The sequence below is a fragment of the Stenella coeruleoalba genome (genome assembly GCF_951394435.1).
Source record: "Stenella coeruleoalba genome assembly, chromosome: 8".
Taxonomy (NCBI): Eukaryota; Metazoa; Chordata; class Mammalia; order Artiodactyla; family Delphinidae; genus Stenella; species Stenella coeruleoalba.
The window spans coordinates 40390650-40404859 of record NC_137154.1 but is presented as its reverse complement, the minus strand read 5'-3'; the positions used below and the strand labels follow the sequence as shown (position 1 = coordinate 40404859).

The 14210-nt window shown below is 42.5% G+C and overlaps 1 protein-coding gene across 2 annotated transcripts in view; it reads left to right on the top strand.

The window, feature by feature from the left end:
- INSC (INSC spindle orientation adaptor protein) overlaps window positions 1–14210 on the top strand; it is a gene marked incomplete at its 5' end in the record, with an annotated part of 126145 nt that overhangs the window by 68183 nt on the left and 43752 nt on the right. For both annotated transcript variants that reach the window (XM_079929648.1, XM_079929649.1), the window contains one exon: window positions 9046–9159. In XM_079929648.1, the coding sequence (XP_079785774.1) occupies window positions 9046–9159 (114 nt within the window). The remainder of the gene's footprint in view (window positions 1–9045; window positions 9160–14210) is intronic.

Sequence of the window (14210 nt, the reverse complement as noted above, 5' to 3'; positions counted from 1 at the left end):
TAAAGAGATTTTGTAACTAAAGCTCAAAATTTGCTTTCCTGTTCTTTTTCTCATTCTCAGATTTTGCTCAGCTATGTTGTCCAGTATAGGTAATCAGAGGCTGCAATGGGATTAAACAGTAAGATAAAGATAATCCAAACATACTTGCCAGGATGAGAAATATAAAGATGTTCAAAATGTTAAAATGGTCTTCTATCTCATTTTAAAGTTCCCTGGGAGAAAATAAAGCAAAAGAAAGAAAGAAAGAAAGAAAACCCAAATCTGAATCCCTCTACTCTTAGGAATAATTCAAAGCCCTCGATCCTTAGGTTAATAGAATTCTCTTTAATTTTCTTATTCTCCTCTTAGCCAGGAGGGTCTCATCCCAGTGTGTGTGTGTGGAGTCATGTTTCTTTGGGCAGCTACAGCCCAGGTTGTCTCTCCAGCAATGGGAGGGATTTTTTCAGGGCTTTTCAATTTGTACTGGTCTTTCCCCACGATACTTGAAAGGGTCCAAAGAGTTAGTACCTTGGATACACAATATTATCACAGCACTACTGCTGCACTCACAGAGAGTTAAAACAGGCCAATCTTCAATCCTTAGGGCAGGAATTCCAGTCAACATGTCTTCCTAAGACTCTGTCTTTAGGGTTGCTGAAGACCTTAACAGACACTCATCTGCAGTTGAGAGAAAGAGGGTGGGTGACAGATACTGTCTTGGTTGCATCTGCAACAGGATTTCAGTTTATTTCAGTTGTCCACAGTCCACAAGGATTTGTGAACATACATTCACGAGGGGAAAGCATCCACCACAGGTTAATTGTGGTACGATGCTTACCATATATGGGAGAAAAATGTCTCCTTTTTCATAGAAGGGCACGTGATACGTTTATCTTCTTCCTGCAAAGTCAGGCATTTGTAATTCCTTCACAAGGACTTGTTTGATTTGCACTCTTTGCCATCCAGCATTTTCAACATTTCTTAATTTCAAGAGTCCCTCCAAACTTTGCATTTCTGCCACCCCAGGCTACACTGATTTCGGCTGCTTGAAGTGACTTGGGCCAGTGGTCTACTGCTTCAGATGCATTGCATTCTCTGGGTTCCCAAAGATTTCCTAGGAGAAATGCAAGCACATATACTTTTAAGGAAATCAATTTCCAGATCTTCAGTTTTCATTTGTTTTCTTTCCTAGAAACAATCCTCCTAATAATACACACTTTTTACTAGCCCTTCTATTATTTTCCAAAAGAAAGGCATATTCCTCACCCATCCCAAATCTTATAGTGCATTGCCCCTTTTTGCAAAAACCTTGGAGTGCAAATGGGGAGATAAAACAAAAAAGAAGCCTACATTCATGAACCATAAACCTTTAGGCCTCCATGTATTTCCATGTTTTTAATATTTCTGTTGAGAAAAGCATTAGAAATTGTGTATTTTGTCCAGTGTGCAGATTTTCTGAATCTAGAAATGTGGTTGAATGGTAGTGTGTGTGTGTTTGTGTGTGTGTGTGTATGTGTGTATTGGAGGGTTGGTTGTGAAAGTTTCCAATTTATCTTATCCCTTCTATTTCCATTTATTCTCAAATCGTGCATACATCTTGAGGGACATTCTCCTTAGACAAAGCAAAGAGAGCACAGGTAGGACAAATCAAACACTCAAAATGGCTTTTGGGGGGCACTATTTTTTTTCTTTTTTTTTTTTTGCGGTACGCGGGCCTCTCACTGTTGTGGCCTCTCCCGCTGCGGAGCACAGGCTCTGGACGCGCAGGCTCAGTGGCCATGGCTCACGGGCTCAGCCGCTCCGTGGCATGCGGGATCTTCCCGGACCGGGGCACGAACCCGTGTCCCCTGCATCGGCAGGCGGACGCTCAACCACTGCGCCACCAGGGAAGCCCTGGGGGGCACTTTTTAAATGCAAGCAATTCCTTTCAGCTGTATCTTATGCTCAACTCTAAGTGATGTCTAAAGGTTAATGATGATGATTCTCTTAAATGTAACGAATATTTTTGAGAAAGACCACATTTTTCAAGATATACTGGGTAAAATTCACAGATACGAGTTTTGCATGATTTTTCTTTTCAGATTTGATGCACATTATTTAAGGCAGCAGTTAAAGACTATTTTGTCAAAACATTTTATGAAATATTTACACTAATTTCTACTTTCTGTTAGCAAAAGATATAGTTAATTGCTGGCAGCTGGACTAATTAGATTTAAGTATAAATACTTTTCTCCTTTAAATACATAGAGAAGTTCGATCATAAGAGCTGCAAAAGGACTTCCCTGGTGGCGCAGTGGTTAAGAATCCACCTGTCAATGTAGGGGACATGGGTTCGATCACTGGTCCGGGAAGATCCCACATGCCGTGGAGCAACTAAGCCCATGCGCCACAACTACTGAAGCCTGCGTGCCTAGAGCCTGTGTTCCAAATAAGAGAAGCCACCGCAATGAGAAGCCCGCGCACCGCAGTGAAGAGTAGCCCCCACTCGCCGCAGCTAGAGAAAGCCTGCGCACAGCAACGAAGACCAAACGCAGCCAAACATAAATAAATAAACTAATTAATTTTAAAAAATGGTCCACATCAAAAAAAAAACCTCAAAAAAAAAAGAGCTACAAAAAACAGTCGAATGATTTCAGATATTTTTATTCTCAGACCTTATTTAATTATTTCCTGAAATAAACACCAAAGTTCAATACATATACACATCTATTTACTGAAGGAATGCAGTGATTTTTATCCTATTTCCAGATTTATAATTACTTTACAATGTTAGCTATATATTACTTTGCATTATGAAAAGTTTAATAAATTGTTTTATCTTGGCTTTAGAATATACACAAGTAAATCAAATTTTATTTTAAGTCTATATTATTTTAATATTGACAGTTTTTAGCATTTCTCCTTACAGAATGATTTCCAAAATTATTTGTCAGCATTTTTTAGCATTTCTTGGAATACATATTAAAATTTTTTTAATTAAAAATGAAGTCAGGTCTGTATTGAGAAAAAGCTAAGTTGACTTGGCTGATTGGTTTGGCTTAAAGAATAGTCTTTGCCAATTAGGTTATAGGGTGGGTATTTTTCATAAATTAAATAAGCAAAAGCTGTAGCTTCAAGTTTTTTATTTGAAACACACAAAAATATTTTATTAAAATAGTATTGTTAATGAAATTAATAATATTTTGATTTTCTTAATCCTTTCTGAATAATTTGGATAATCCAAGGTGCTCTAAGTGAAAGAGTAGTGGGTATAATTAAGAGCTACTTAATATGTCTTGGTAAAGTACTTCTGGAATTCTTCCCAGAAATTGAGACAAGTGAATGAATGACTCTAATGATTGGGTGACAAATGTTTTGCAAGTCAAATGGTTTCCAGTTCTTTGCTTCTACCAATTTATAGGTGTTATCAGCTGGCAGATCATTAAAAATAGTGTTTGATGATAGATCACTGTATGATTACATAGCTCAGAATGTGCTCAAAGGGTGAGCAACTTGGCTATACATACTCTTCCCATTCCTCTCTTCACGGGATTTATGGGAACAAGATTTTTCAGGATTTACATCTAAAAATATAGCATTAAGCCAATATTCAATCATGGGTAAATGAATTAGAAAACCTACAAAGTTTACAAAGCCTCATTCATCTCATTAGGAGATATATTTATGATAAAATTTTAATTTTATGATTTATAATTATTTATCAAAATGTATCATCTATGTTGTATTGACCAATTGTACTGATGATAATTTTAATACTAATTCAAGCAAGGAGAGATGATTTTTAAACACTTAGAGCCTTATAGTCACAGGAATTAAAAGAAAATTTCAAATTTCAGTGATAAGCATGATTAAGTGTGATCAGTAAAATACTTTGAAACTTAAATGTACTACATTAAGATAAAATTCTGAGGGAGAATGGGGATGGGAATGTAAGTTTAAAGATGAAAAGAAAAGATGCAAAATGTTCAAATGTTAAAGAGATTGTTCATGTAATTTTAAATGGATGATGACGGTATCAAGTTGTTTTGGTATTTAGATTTCATGGGATACATCTAAAAGAGTGATGTAATCATTTTATTTTAGTCAATATTTATAGTCTGCTGGAAATTACATCCTTTCCAACTTTGTTCTTTAAACTTATGATGCAAAATTTTACCTGTCAAATTAAAAATGTGCAAGGGGTCATATATTTTAAAAAATTCTTTTAGGGTTAAATGAGAAAAAAAATTGACATAGGATACACAGGCGCTCTAGTTCTATAATATGGCTGCTGTCTCTGCCTCTCGCTGAGGATTGCTTAGGCCTTGAGACCCTGTCTTCTAGGAAGGGTTTTCTTTTTTCTTTTTTTTTTTTTGTGGTATGAGGGCCTCTCACTGTTGTGGCCTCTCGCGTTGCGGAGCACAGGCTCTGGACGTGCAGGCCCAGCGGCCATGGCTCCCGGGCCCCGCCGCTCTGCGGCATGTGGGATCTTCCCAGACCGGGGCACGAACCCGTGTCCCCTGCATCGGCAGGCAGACTCTCCACCACTGCACCACCAGGGAAGCCCCAGGGTTTTCTTGTTATGCTCCTGAAGTCTGTTGCCTTATGCACCTACTGAGAACCCGTCCCTCGGCCATGTGCTTCTCAGAACACCGTCTTCCCATACCTTTTGACTATTTTAGTCTTGAATAACATTTTTCTGCTATATCTTTTTTTTTTTTATTCCAGTAATGAATTATGTCTCCCTGTTAATCTCCCACTCCCTTCAGGGAGACTCAGCTGAGTTTCTCACCTTTTGCCCTGCTTCTCACGTGGGTCTCTTTTCTTATCTAACTCACAGAATGAGCACTATTTACTCATCTGAGCAGCATTCGCACTTTGACTCCTCTTTCCTTTCTGACACATTCTTTTGTTTTCCAAAAGTAATCTTTTAGATTTTAGGATTTTCCTTATTGGGAGAAATAAAATCAGTTAAGGTCTGGATCTGCCCTAAACCTTTAGTTCTAAGTGATCTTATCCATTTTTGCCTCTCTAAATTGGATATTCCCACCCAGGAGATATTTTCCCATCAGACCAGTAGCTAATCCAAGCCTGGATTCAGTTGTTATTTTGTCTGTCTCCTCTTTATTATGTCTAGTCTTTCTGAGCCTTTCTCCAAGTCCTAATTCATGCATTTCTCCAAAATGTTCTCTTGGGACACAGGCGATACTATATCCTTATGTTAAAACCTTTTCACTTGAAATTTATCTAGTAATCCTTTGAATATTTCATGCTGATCTCTGTAATTTTGTCCTGTATCTAGAACTCTATTAACACAACAGACAACTCTAACAACAATTTTTAATATTATATCTCACAATGTTAAGGGTAGAGAATTTCAGTAGGGCTTGGTTGAGTAATTCTTCTGCTCCCTGTGGCATCAGCAGAGGTCACTTGGAGGTATTCAGCTGGCAGATGGTTTAGAGAGTCTTAGAAAGCTTCCTCACATGTACGGTGCTTTGGAGGGGATGGCTGGAAAGCTGGTCTCAGCTGAGAGTAATTGATCAGGGGTCCTACACATGGCACACGGCATCTCCAGCATGACAGTCTCAGAGTTATCAAACTTCTTATCTGGTAGCTTAGGACTCTGAAAAGAATGCTCCAAGAAGCCTGAGTGGCAGCTTCAAGGTTTCTTATGACCTAGCCTTGGAAGTCCTGAAACGTTACTTCTACCGAGTGCTGGCTTCTGTTCATCAAGGAAGTCACTGAGGCCAGCCCAGATTCAAAAGGGGGGGAATTAGAACCCACCTCTCTATGGGAGGAGCAGTGAAGAATCTGTGGCCATCTTTAATCAACCCATGTATATGTAATCCCTTTGCATGGCTGGGCTGCCCTAACTATATCTAACTGTGGAGTCTCTGTCTGAAGCTTTAGAAAGAGGCTTCACAGTATTTTCTTGCCTCCTTCTGAGGAACTTATTCCAGGCTGATGTTTGAGAGTTTACCCCTGCTGATAAATTTCACTGGGCTGCAGTCACTCTTTCTGATGGAGAAACAAAAATATATCCCCCTTTTCAAATTCTTTATTTCGAGTAGTTAGATTGTGTGCATCTCCTTAACCACCCCCCCCCCCTTTTTTTAAATCCCTTTCTCCTCTTCTTCAAGATCCTATATTTTTTTGTTTCGTATCTGCCTGGTCTGTCATAAAAAAATTCTGTCATTCAGTTTAATCAGTCTATCTTCCTTCATTTTGTTTCCATTCTTTCACCACTCTTCTCATGATAGAGGGTGAAGCATAGTTTTGAAAATTCACCAATTCCTCCTCGGTTACCTGAAAAAACTTGATTTTAGAGACTGTGTTCATTTGAAACTAACACCAAGATAGGATTTGATAAGAAACATCTATGAAGGATAGAGGGAAGGAAGCAGGAGAAGCAGTGGAAAACCATGTTGCAGGGCTGATAACTGAGAGAGAAAAGGGGGAGGAAGACTTGAGTAGGAAGAGACGGAATTTTCAAGCCAAAGTCACCTGTGAGAGGAGGCCCCTGCCTGCAGTCATGGACTCACAGCAGTGCCCCTGCTGTGCTAAGTCACAGCTGGGAGTAGCTCAGGGGAAGTGTGGCCTCGGTAGGAACATGGTGGTGGATCTAGGTGGGGCTTTCTAGGTCAGCTCTGCCCCCTGCAGCAGAAGCTCTGGCTGCCACAGGGCAGAACATAGTAGATGCTAACGGAAGCCCGGGTGGAGAACTGTGCTCCAGTTTGGTGAGAGCTGCTCATGAGGCTGGATTTCCTCCTTGTTTTGAGACTTCCATCTCCACTAGCCCCTGGGAGGTCCTGCCGGCACTGAGGGACATGGATTCACTGACTTTGGTAAATAGGGAGTCAGATTCACAGGGGTTAAGGTCTAACTCCACCACGTACCATATGTGTAACCTTGGGCAGATTTCTGTGTCTGTTTTCTCAACTCGGAAGGAAATCTTGAACAAACTTTTGAGAGCCCTTCTAGCTCTGACGCCTTCCAGCTCTGACGCATTGTGATACTTAGAGCCTTGATGATTTCCGTGGAGCCTTTGATCTCTTCTCTTTCCAAATTTATCCTTGTGAAAAGGATGTTTACAACTTTTCATTGTCAGAGAGCTGACTCACTGAGACAAATCTGAAGTGTAATTATGGTATATGTGAGTATAGACGTTAACAAGAAATTATCCTCAGACATAAATGGTCTAATAGCAGAAAATGATTGCAAAAGACAGTGGGTTTGAATAGTTTAACATAATGCTAATTTGCTTCAAGTAAAAACACTGATCAGGAACATTAGGTAATTATCATTTAAGTACAGGACCCCAGGATATGAAATCTGCATTTTCATGTTAGCACTGATATCACTTATATAACTGCTTACAGCAAAGATAGGGAATGATTCTAAGTACATTCATTATACAGATTTGCAGTGACAAATCTTGGTTATTAATTTTACCTTTTGTTAAATATCTTACAAGCGGCATCTATCCAATCAGGAAATAATTTTTATATTTAATGTAGTTTGATTAATTACACACAATCTTAGACTGCTATATGTAGAAGATTGGCATATTGCTATGTGTGAAGAATTCTGAGTTTGAATAAAGAAGAAAAATGGAAGAGCTATTTACCTGGAGACTCAAACCCCTTTAATTTAAATCATTTTACAAATGGGGAAACTGAGGCCTAGGGGGCTTATCTCAATTGCCCAAGATCTCAAGATAAAAACTGTTAAGAATTTTATTTTGCTTCCATGTGCCAGATACCTTTAGAAGTTCTTTATATATATTAGCAACTTTAAAAGATGGGTACAACAACCATAAGAGATAGACACTGTGATTTCTGCCGTCTTACAGATGAGGAAACTAAGGTGCAGAAGGGCTGAGTTACTTGCTCTAGGGAGCTTAGAAGTGGCAGAGCCAGAATTTGAACCCAGGCAGTTTAGCTCTGGAGTCCATACTTTTAACCATATACATACTTGCTCATCAATGTAGTGTGTTAAAAAAGGCAGGCTGGCACTGGAACTGAGATCTCCTAGTTTCCTTGTGTCTTTTCCATAACACCAGTATGAATTTGAAACAAATCCCTTTTCATCTTTTAAAATAAACACGGCAACTGAAATTGCACAAGTGTCTTCCCAGAGGTCCTACTTTCTCGCACGAGGCCCCCAAAGGCAAGTCTCCCCAGTCTCCATCTCCACAACCTCCCAGGAGAAACTCAAGCAATGAACATTAATTAGCAGGTAGGAGTCATCTCTAATTGATGAATCACAACCTTCAAAACAAATGACTGATTATGAAGTGGTTTCAAGTTCCGTGAAAAGCTTTCTCCCAGAAATAAGCTAAACTCTTCTAGGAATAATCTTCATGTCCCATTTGTTGATGAATTTTCCATTTGCTCTTCTTCCTGAGCCTCCCAGGGTGCTGTGCTTGGTCATTCCCGGCCCTCTTACCACCAGCCTTAGATCCTTCAGCTGTCATTAGTGGCATTCCTCACTGAGCTACCCAGTCTTTGACAGGATACCAGGTTGCTGTGTTGGCCTGGCTGTCCACCTAAGGCAAATGTCCTCTGAGCAGGAAGATACTACAGAGTAGAATGTTTCTCTTGACTCATCTCCTGAACCCATCACCCAGCGGGACTTTGCCCTTAGCTAACGGCCATCCAAAATGAGCAAATTCTTTGGTCATATCTGTAGCAACTCATTGGTTTTCAACTTGATGGTTTGTTTATTTCACCGATGGTTTCTGTTCTCATCAGGAGCCAGTAGAATAGCAAAAAGTGCTTGCTGAGCCCGTCAGTGATGAGCTGAGCCCATCAGTGATGAGAGTTGATTTTCTGATTGACTAGAGTGGGGCGCATTGGTTGTCCATGCCCCAGGGGTATGAAATTATCCCATATTTCTGAAATGTAGCTCAGACCTCATCCTGATTCATGTCTTTCCCTAAGTTAGAAACTCATCACCCCCATCATGGGGTAGTGGAGATGGGGCAGGATTACCGATTTCAGGACACTCTTGGGTATTCCATTAAGGAAGGTGAGCAGAAGGTAGATGAGTGAGTAACCATCAGACTTTGCTCTCTTTTCTTAGGCACTGGTGAGAAAAATCGATGCCTCGGACAATATCTACACCACAGAATCCACCACAGGGAACCTGTTCAGCCTGACCCAAGAGGGGGCTCCCTTGTGCCGCATCATAGCGAAGGTGAGCTTCATGGATGGGGGCCAAGGTGATGGGCCTGGGGAGAGTGTGAGGAAGCTAGTTTGGTGGGGACAGCTGGCTTAGGAAGCCTGTCCTGGCTCTAGCATTTGCTTGTTATGTAACCTTGGAAGAGTTACCTCCCCTCTCTGGGCCTTGGTGTCTCCATCTTTAATAGTGGCTAACTCCTCGATTTCATTTCCCACTTGAGACAAGAAGATGGTGCCCCTGGAGCCTCTATCATCTTTCTTCACGAGGTGTCTGTTATAAATATCAACCCTCCTCCCTCATCTTCACATATCCCACCAAACCCAAACCCAACATACCTTCCACCTTAGGTTCTTGGCTGGATCTTAAAAATGCCTGCTGTCACTGCACTATGACATGAAGGAAAGACAAAATTGAGGGCGGTGGTTTTCATTAATTACATGGGAGTTGTAATTCATTAACTTCGTGGTCAATTTGCCCCTGCACTCATTCTAAGTGTTGGATCCAAACACTTAGAACAAATACAGGCAATTGGTAGCTCCCTAGGGGGCTTGCTAAGGCCTTCTGTTTTATTTTTGCCTCTTTTTTTTTTTTAAACTTGAGAAATGACATTACCATTGGGGATAGAATAATGATCTAACTGGAATCAAAGTTACATCCTTCAATAGACTTAAGATGTCAGTCACAAGAAGATGCTCCAGCTCTGTGGTTCCCAGTCCTAACCCTGCAGCACAATCCCTCAGGGAGTTTTTGGAAAACACAACATAAATGGTTTGTCGCCCTCCAAGATTTACCGAGGTCCTGGGGTAAGACCTGGGAATCCACATTTTAATAAGCTCTACAGGGGATTCTGAGGCATGGCCACTCTCAGACTCACTGATCTAAGCCTTTAAGGAGATCTGGAACAGGAGGGTAAATGCTTGTCAACTCTGGTCAAGGGAGAAGTAAATTGTGTGCAACAGCAATAGCTAACGTTTAAGGGCGCTCTCCACTGTGCTTAATGCCTTGCAAACGTTATTTCTTTTAAATCATAAAATCATCCAAACAAGTAGTTATCATGTTTTTCCCATCTATAGTTGAGGAAGTGGTTTGAGAGGCTGACTCAAGGTCACACGACTGATAAAGAGTGGAGTCAGAATTAGAACCCAAGTCTCTTTAATTCAGAGTTCATGATCCTAAAGCCCACAGTGGTGACTTCTGGTTCAATCCTTGGCCCTTCAGCTTCTTGGGCCAAAGTGTGACTCAAAAGTTCTCAACCCTGTAGGCATATTAGCATCACTAGGGAGCTTTAAAAGTCTCCACTAGTGGGCTTCCCTGGTGATGCAGTGGTTGAGAGTCCGCCTGCTGATGCAGGGGACACGGGTTCGTGCCCTGGTCCGGGAAGATGTCACATGCCGCGGAGCAGCTGGGTCCGTGAGCCATGGCCACTGAGCCTGTGTGTCCGGAGCCTGTGCTCCGCAAAAAAAAAAAAATCTCCACTAGTAAGTGGCCAAGGTGAATTTGAACCTGGCTGTTTGACAGCAAAGGCTATGCTCTTGTTTGCTGTCCTGAACTGCCTCTCAGCAGCCCGGCTCCCTCCTCTTCCTCCTGTCTGCCTTCTCCTCATCCCCATCCTCCCTTGCCTTCCTCCCCTCTCCACAATCTTTATTATCTACTGCATCCTTTCTATATGTCAAACACTGCACTAAGCTTTCCCTTCATCATCTCATCTGATCCTCCGGATAATCTAATGATGTGTTATAATTATAATTCCCATTTTTAAGAATAGGGAACAGAGGCTCAGAGAGAAGTTCATGCACATTAAATGCAGATGGGATTTTAACTAGATCTGCTGACTCCAGAATTTTAATATCAACCTTCTTCTGTCTCCAGTCCTTGGGGGAGAGTAGACGGAGGGTTGATGCAGAGAGATGATTCCATGATGACTCCCATCTTCCCAGTCTGGAAGATGCAGAGACTAGGTCCTCCAGCAAAATCGATGTTTGGGTTTCCAGTCCTGACAGTGACAAAGGGGCTGGGAGTTCCTGGTATGCCCTGCACAGCATCCTCACCTCCGATGCTCAGGAAATATGCCCAATATGGTAACAGATGTGGGGCAGCTTCCCCCAGTGGCCTTCCTCATTCACCTCCTTGGAGCCCGGTGTGGTCTGTCCTTGGGTCCTTCATCCATCTGAGCTACCCCCATGAGATGATTTGGGCAACCTGTCTGAGGTCTATCCTCTCATCCCCTTGGGTTCCTCTGATGGCCAAGAAATAAACCCAGTCCTCCCTATGACAGTGGTGGCAAATAATCCCATTCCTTCCTGAGTGCAGAGCACTGAAAACTCCCCTGTACGTTGTTGAAATTACCCCTTCCTCACCACTTCAGCTCCTCTATTATCCTCCTCCCACCACTAGCCTACACACCCCTCAAGTGGCCTCCTCCAGCTTTATGACAGCTTACCCTGAGCCTGTCTGAATAATGCATACCATTATACAGCTGGGCTCCGAGCCCAGAGCTTTCTATAAAATTAAACAACCTCCAGCCAACAGTGCGAATCCACAAGCTCAGGCAGCTCCTGGTCCCACTCTAAGCTGAGTGCTTCTTTTTGGTCCTCAATGGGGGCTTCACATTCCATCTCACTTTCTATCTCCTCTCCCTCCCACATATTCCAGCCCTTGGGACACCTTTCATGAGGGTATGAGACACCCTTCTAACCAGGATGCCTTCTGTGACCTGATCCCAACCTGGCTGTCCAGGTCCACCCACCCTCACTGGGTGCTCGGCCCTTTCACAACATTAACTCACTGCTCCTTCAACAGCTGAGTCATGTAGCTGTCTCGACCCCATTGTTAACCAAAGATTGCCAGCAGCAGAGCCAGGATTTGATCCAGAATCCCCTCAGTCTGGGTTCAGGATTCCCCCTTCTTCTCCTAGTAGCTAAAAATGCTAAGAAGACCATTTTTCACAGGCTTGGGAAAGGATGTAATGAGAATGCAGAGGCTTAAATATAGTTATGCTAGACTTGGCGTCTCCTGAGCCAAAGGAAGGCTGCCACACTGATCCTGGCTCTCTGCCTCCCATTCTTTGGCGTCATTTCTTCATTGTCTGCTCCAGACGTAAATATCTATCTAACATTGTACATATATAAATAAGATTTGTACTATATATGATTAAATACACACACATATAAACATGCATACATATATAAACATATAAACATATATATATATATATATATATATATATATATATATATATTTACATCTGGTGGGAGGTCATTAATAGCCAACAAGGCTGGCCAGGGAGACTTTAGGACTCCTGTTCTTTCTTCTTACTTTAAAGAGTAATTTGATCTTATGTCAGTGACTCTCTGGGTAAGGTCTTTATGTGCAACCCTTATCAGATGTCCCAGGAACCGTGGGAAAGTAGGCAGGCAGGGATAAAAGACTGTGGAGCAAGAATTCAGAGGGGTATGTGTCTTGTCCCCATACCAGAGCATATTTTTTATCAGAATAATGATGTGCATTTAAAATCACATCATTTTAAGTGACCCTTTGACCTTTCTATAACCATCCCCTTTCAAATTATGTCAGGAGTTCCTACTCTGTGCTCTTTTAACCCTGCAACCCCTCCCCATTTCAATACACAGCTACCCAGATTTCTTCCTGCTTTTAACGTTGTCTGCCAGACAAGGAGCTCAGCATGGACAGGGACTGAGGCAGTGCCCAGCAGAGGGTCTGGCATATAATAAACCATTAATATTTTTGTGCTGCCTGAACAAATGTACCAGTCCTTTCCCACCAAATAAACTACCCTAAAAGGAAGGAGGAATATTATAAAATGTCAGAAATTCTGAACTCCCCCAGAATTGGATACTCTCATCTTGGTCCCTGCAGTGGTGAGCAGGCAAACTCTTAGACTGCAAAGGGCCCGGGGCTTATCATCGTGGGGTGTGGGGAAGGGGAGATCTGGGGTGACATTGCAGTGAGGCTGTGCTGGGCCGTAGTGGTCATTGCTGCTTCTTCTGGTTACTCATACATGATCCTTTCAGTCATTCACTGCTACGTCCCTGGGGACACAGAACAGTGCCTGTTTCGTGCATAGTACATTTTTTGTTGAGAGAGTTCTGAAAAATCTGACTGGGGATGGTAATTTTGCTGAACCCACCTCCTTCTTCCTGTAACATCTTTCTCAGTTTGGGGAACCGAGGGCAGTGGGCATAGTTAGAGCCAGGAGTGGCGCGGTTACAGGCAAGTGCCCCTCAGGACCAAGTTCAGACCACTTGCTCGTGCATTCTTTCCTGCTGCCACTCCTAGGCACCCCTCCAGCCCTCAGGGAAGGGGAGAAGGAGGAAACAGGGCAAAGCCAGATGTGGGATAGCCAGCTTCCCCTGCTTTGGACGTGGATGTCCACGGTGGGGTTGCCCCCAGTTTGCTGGACGTGTGGTGAGTCGCCTTTGTGATCTGTTGTTCTCTCTCACTTTGCTCCGGGATCCAAGGCGGCTTCAGTGATTTTTCTGCAGAATAAATATGTCCAGTTAGGATGAGCACCTCACTCCCAGACTCTTTTCAGAAATCCTCTCAGACTTCTCCTGGGAGGTCACCACAAGGTCTCAAAAAGGAAAAGTACAGGTTCACATTCAAGAGCTCGGCAGATCAATCCTAAAGGTTTTTTTCTTTTTTCCTTTTACAAATTGGAGTGAAGCAGTGAAAACAAGACCAGTGTGGATTGGGGGTGATTATTTCACCCATCTGGACTTCAGTTTTTCCCACCCCCCAAATGGAAATAAATTATAGTATTGAGGTAAATAAGCTCCCTTTTCTGTGCCTGCCCTGGTGGTGGGAGCATCTGAGAAGTAACAGGTGGTCACCGGCATAGTGAGAACCAGCACGAGGCATCTAGCTTTCAGTTCCCTCCATCTGCCTCAGACTTGTTTCTAGAACCTGTTTCTGACAACTCTAGGCTTATTCCATGGCGGCTGCTGAGGGGTGTTGCCAGGAGTCTGGGAGCCGTGTTACCTGGGGTTGAGCCTGGCCCCAGCACGTGTGCCTGCCCTGGCCCCTCGCCTCCAGTTTAGATTACCAAG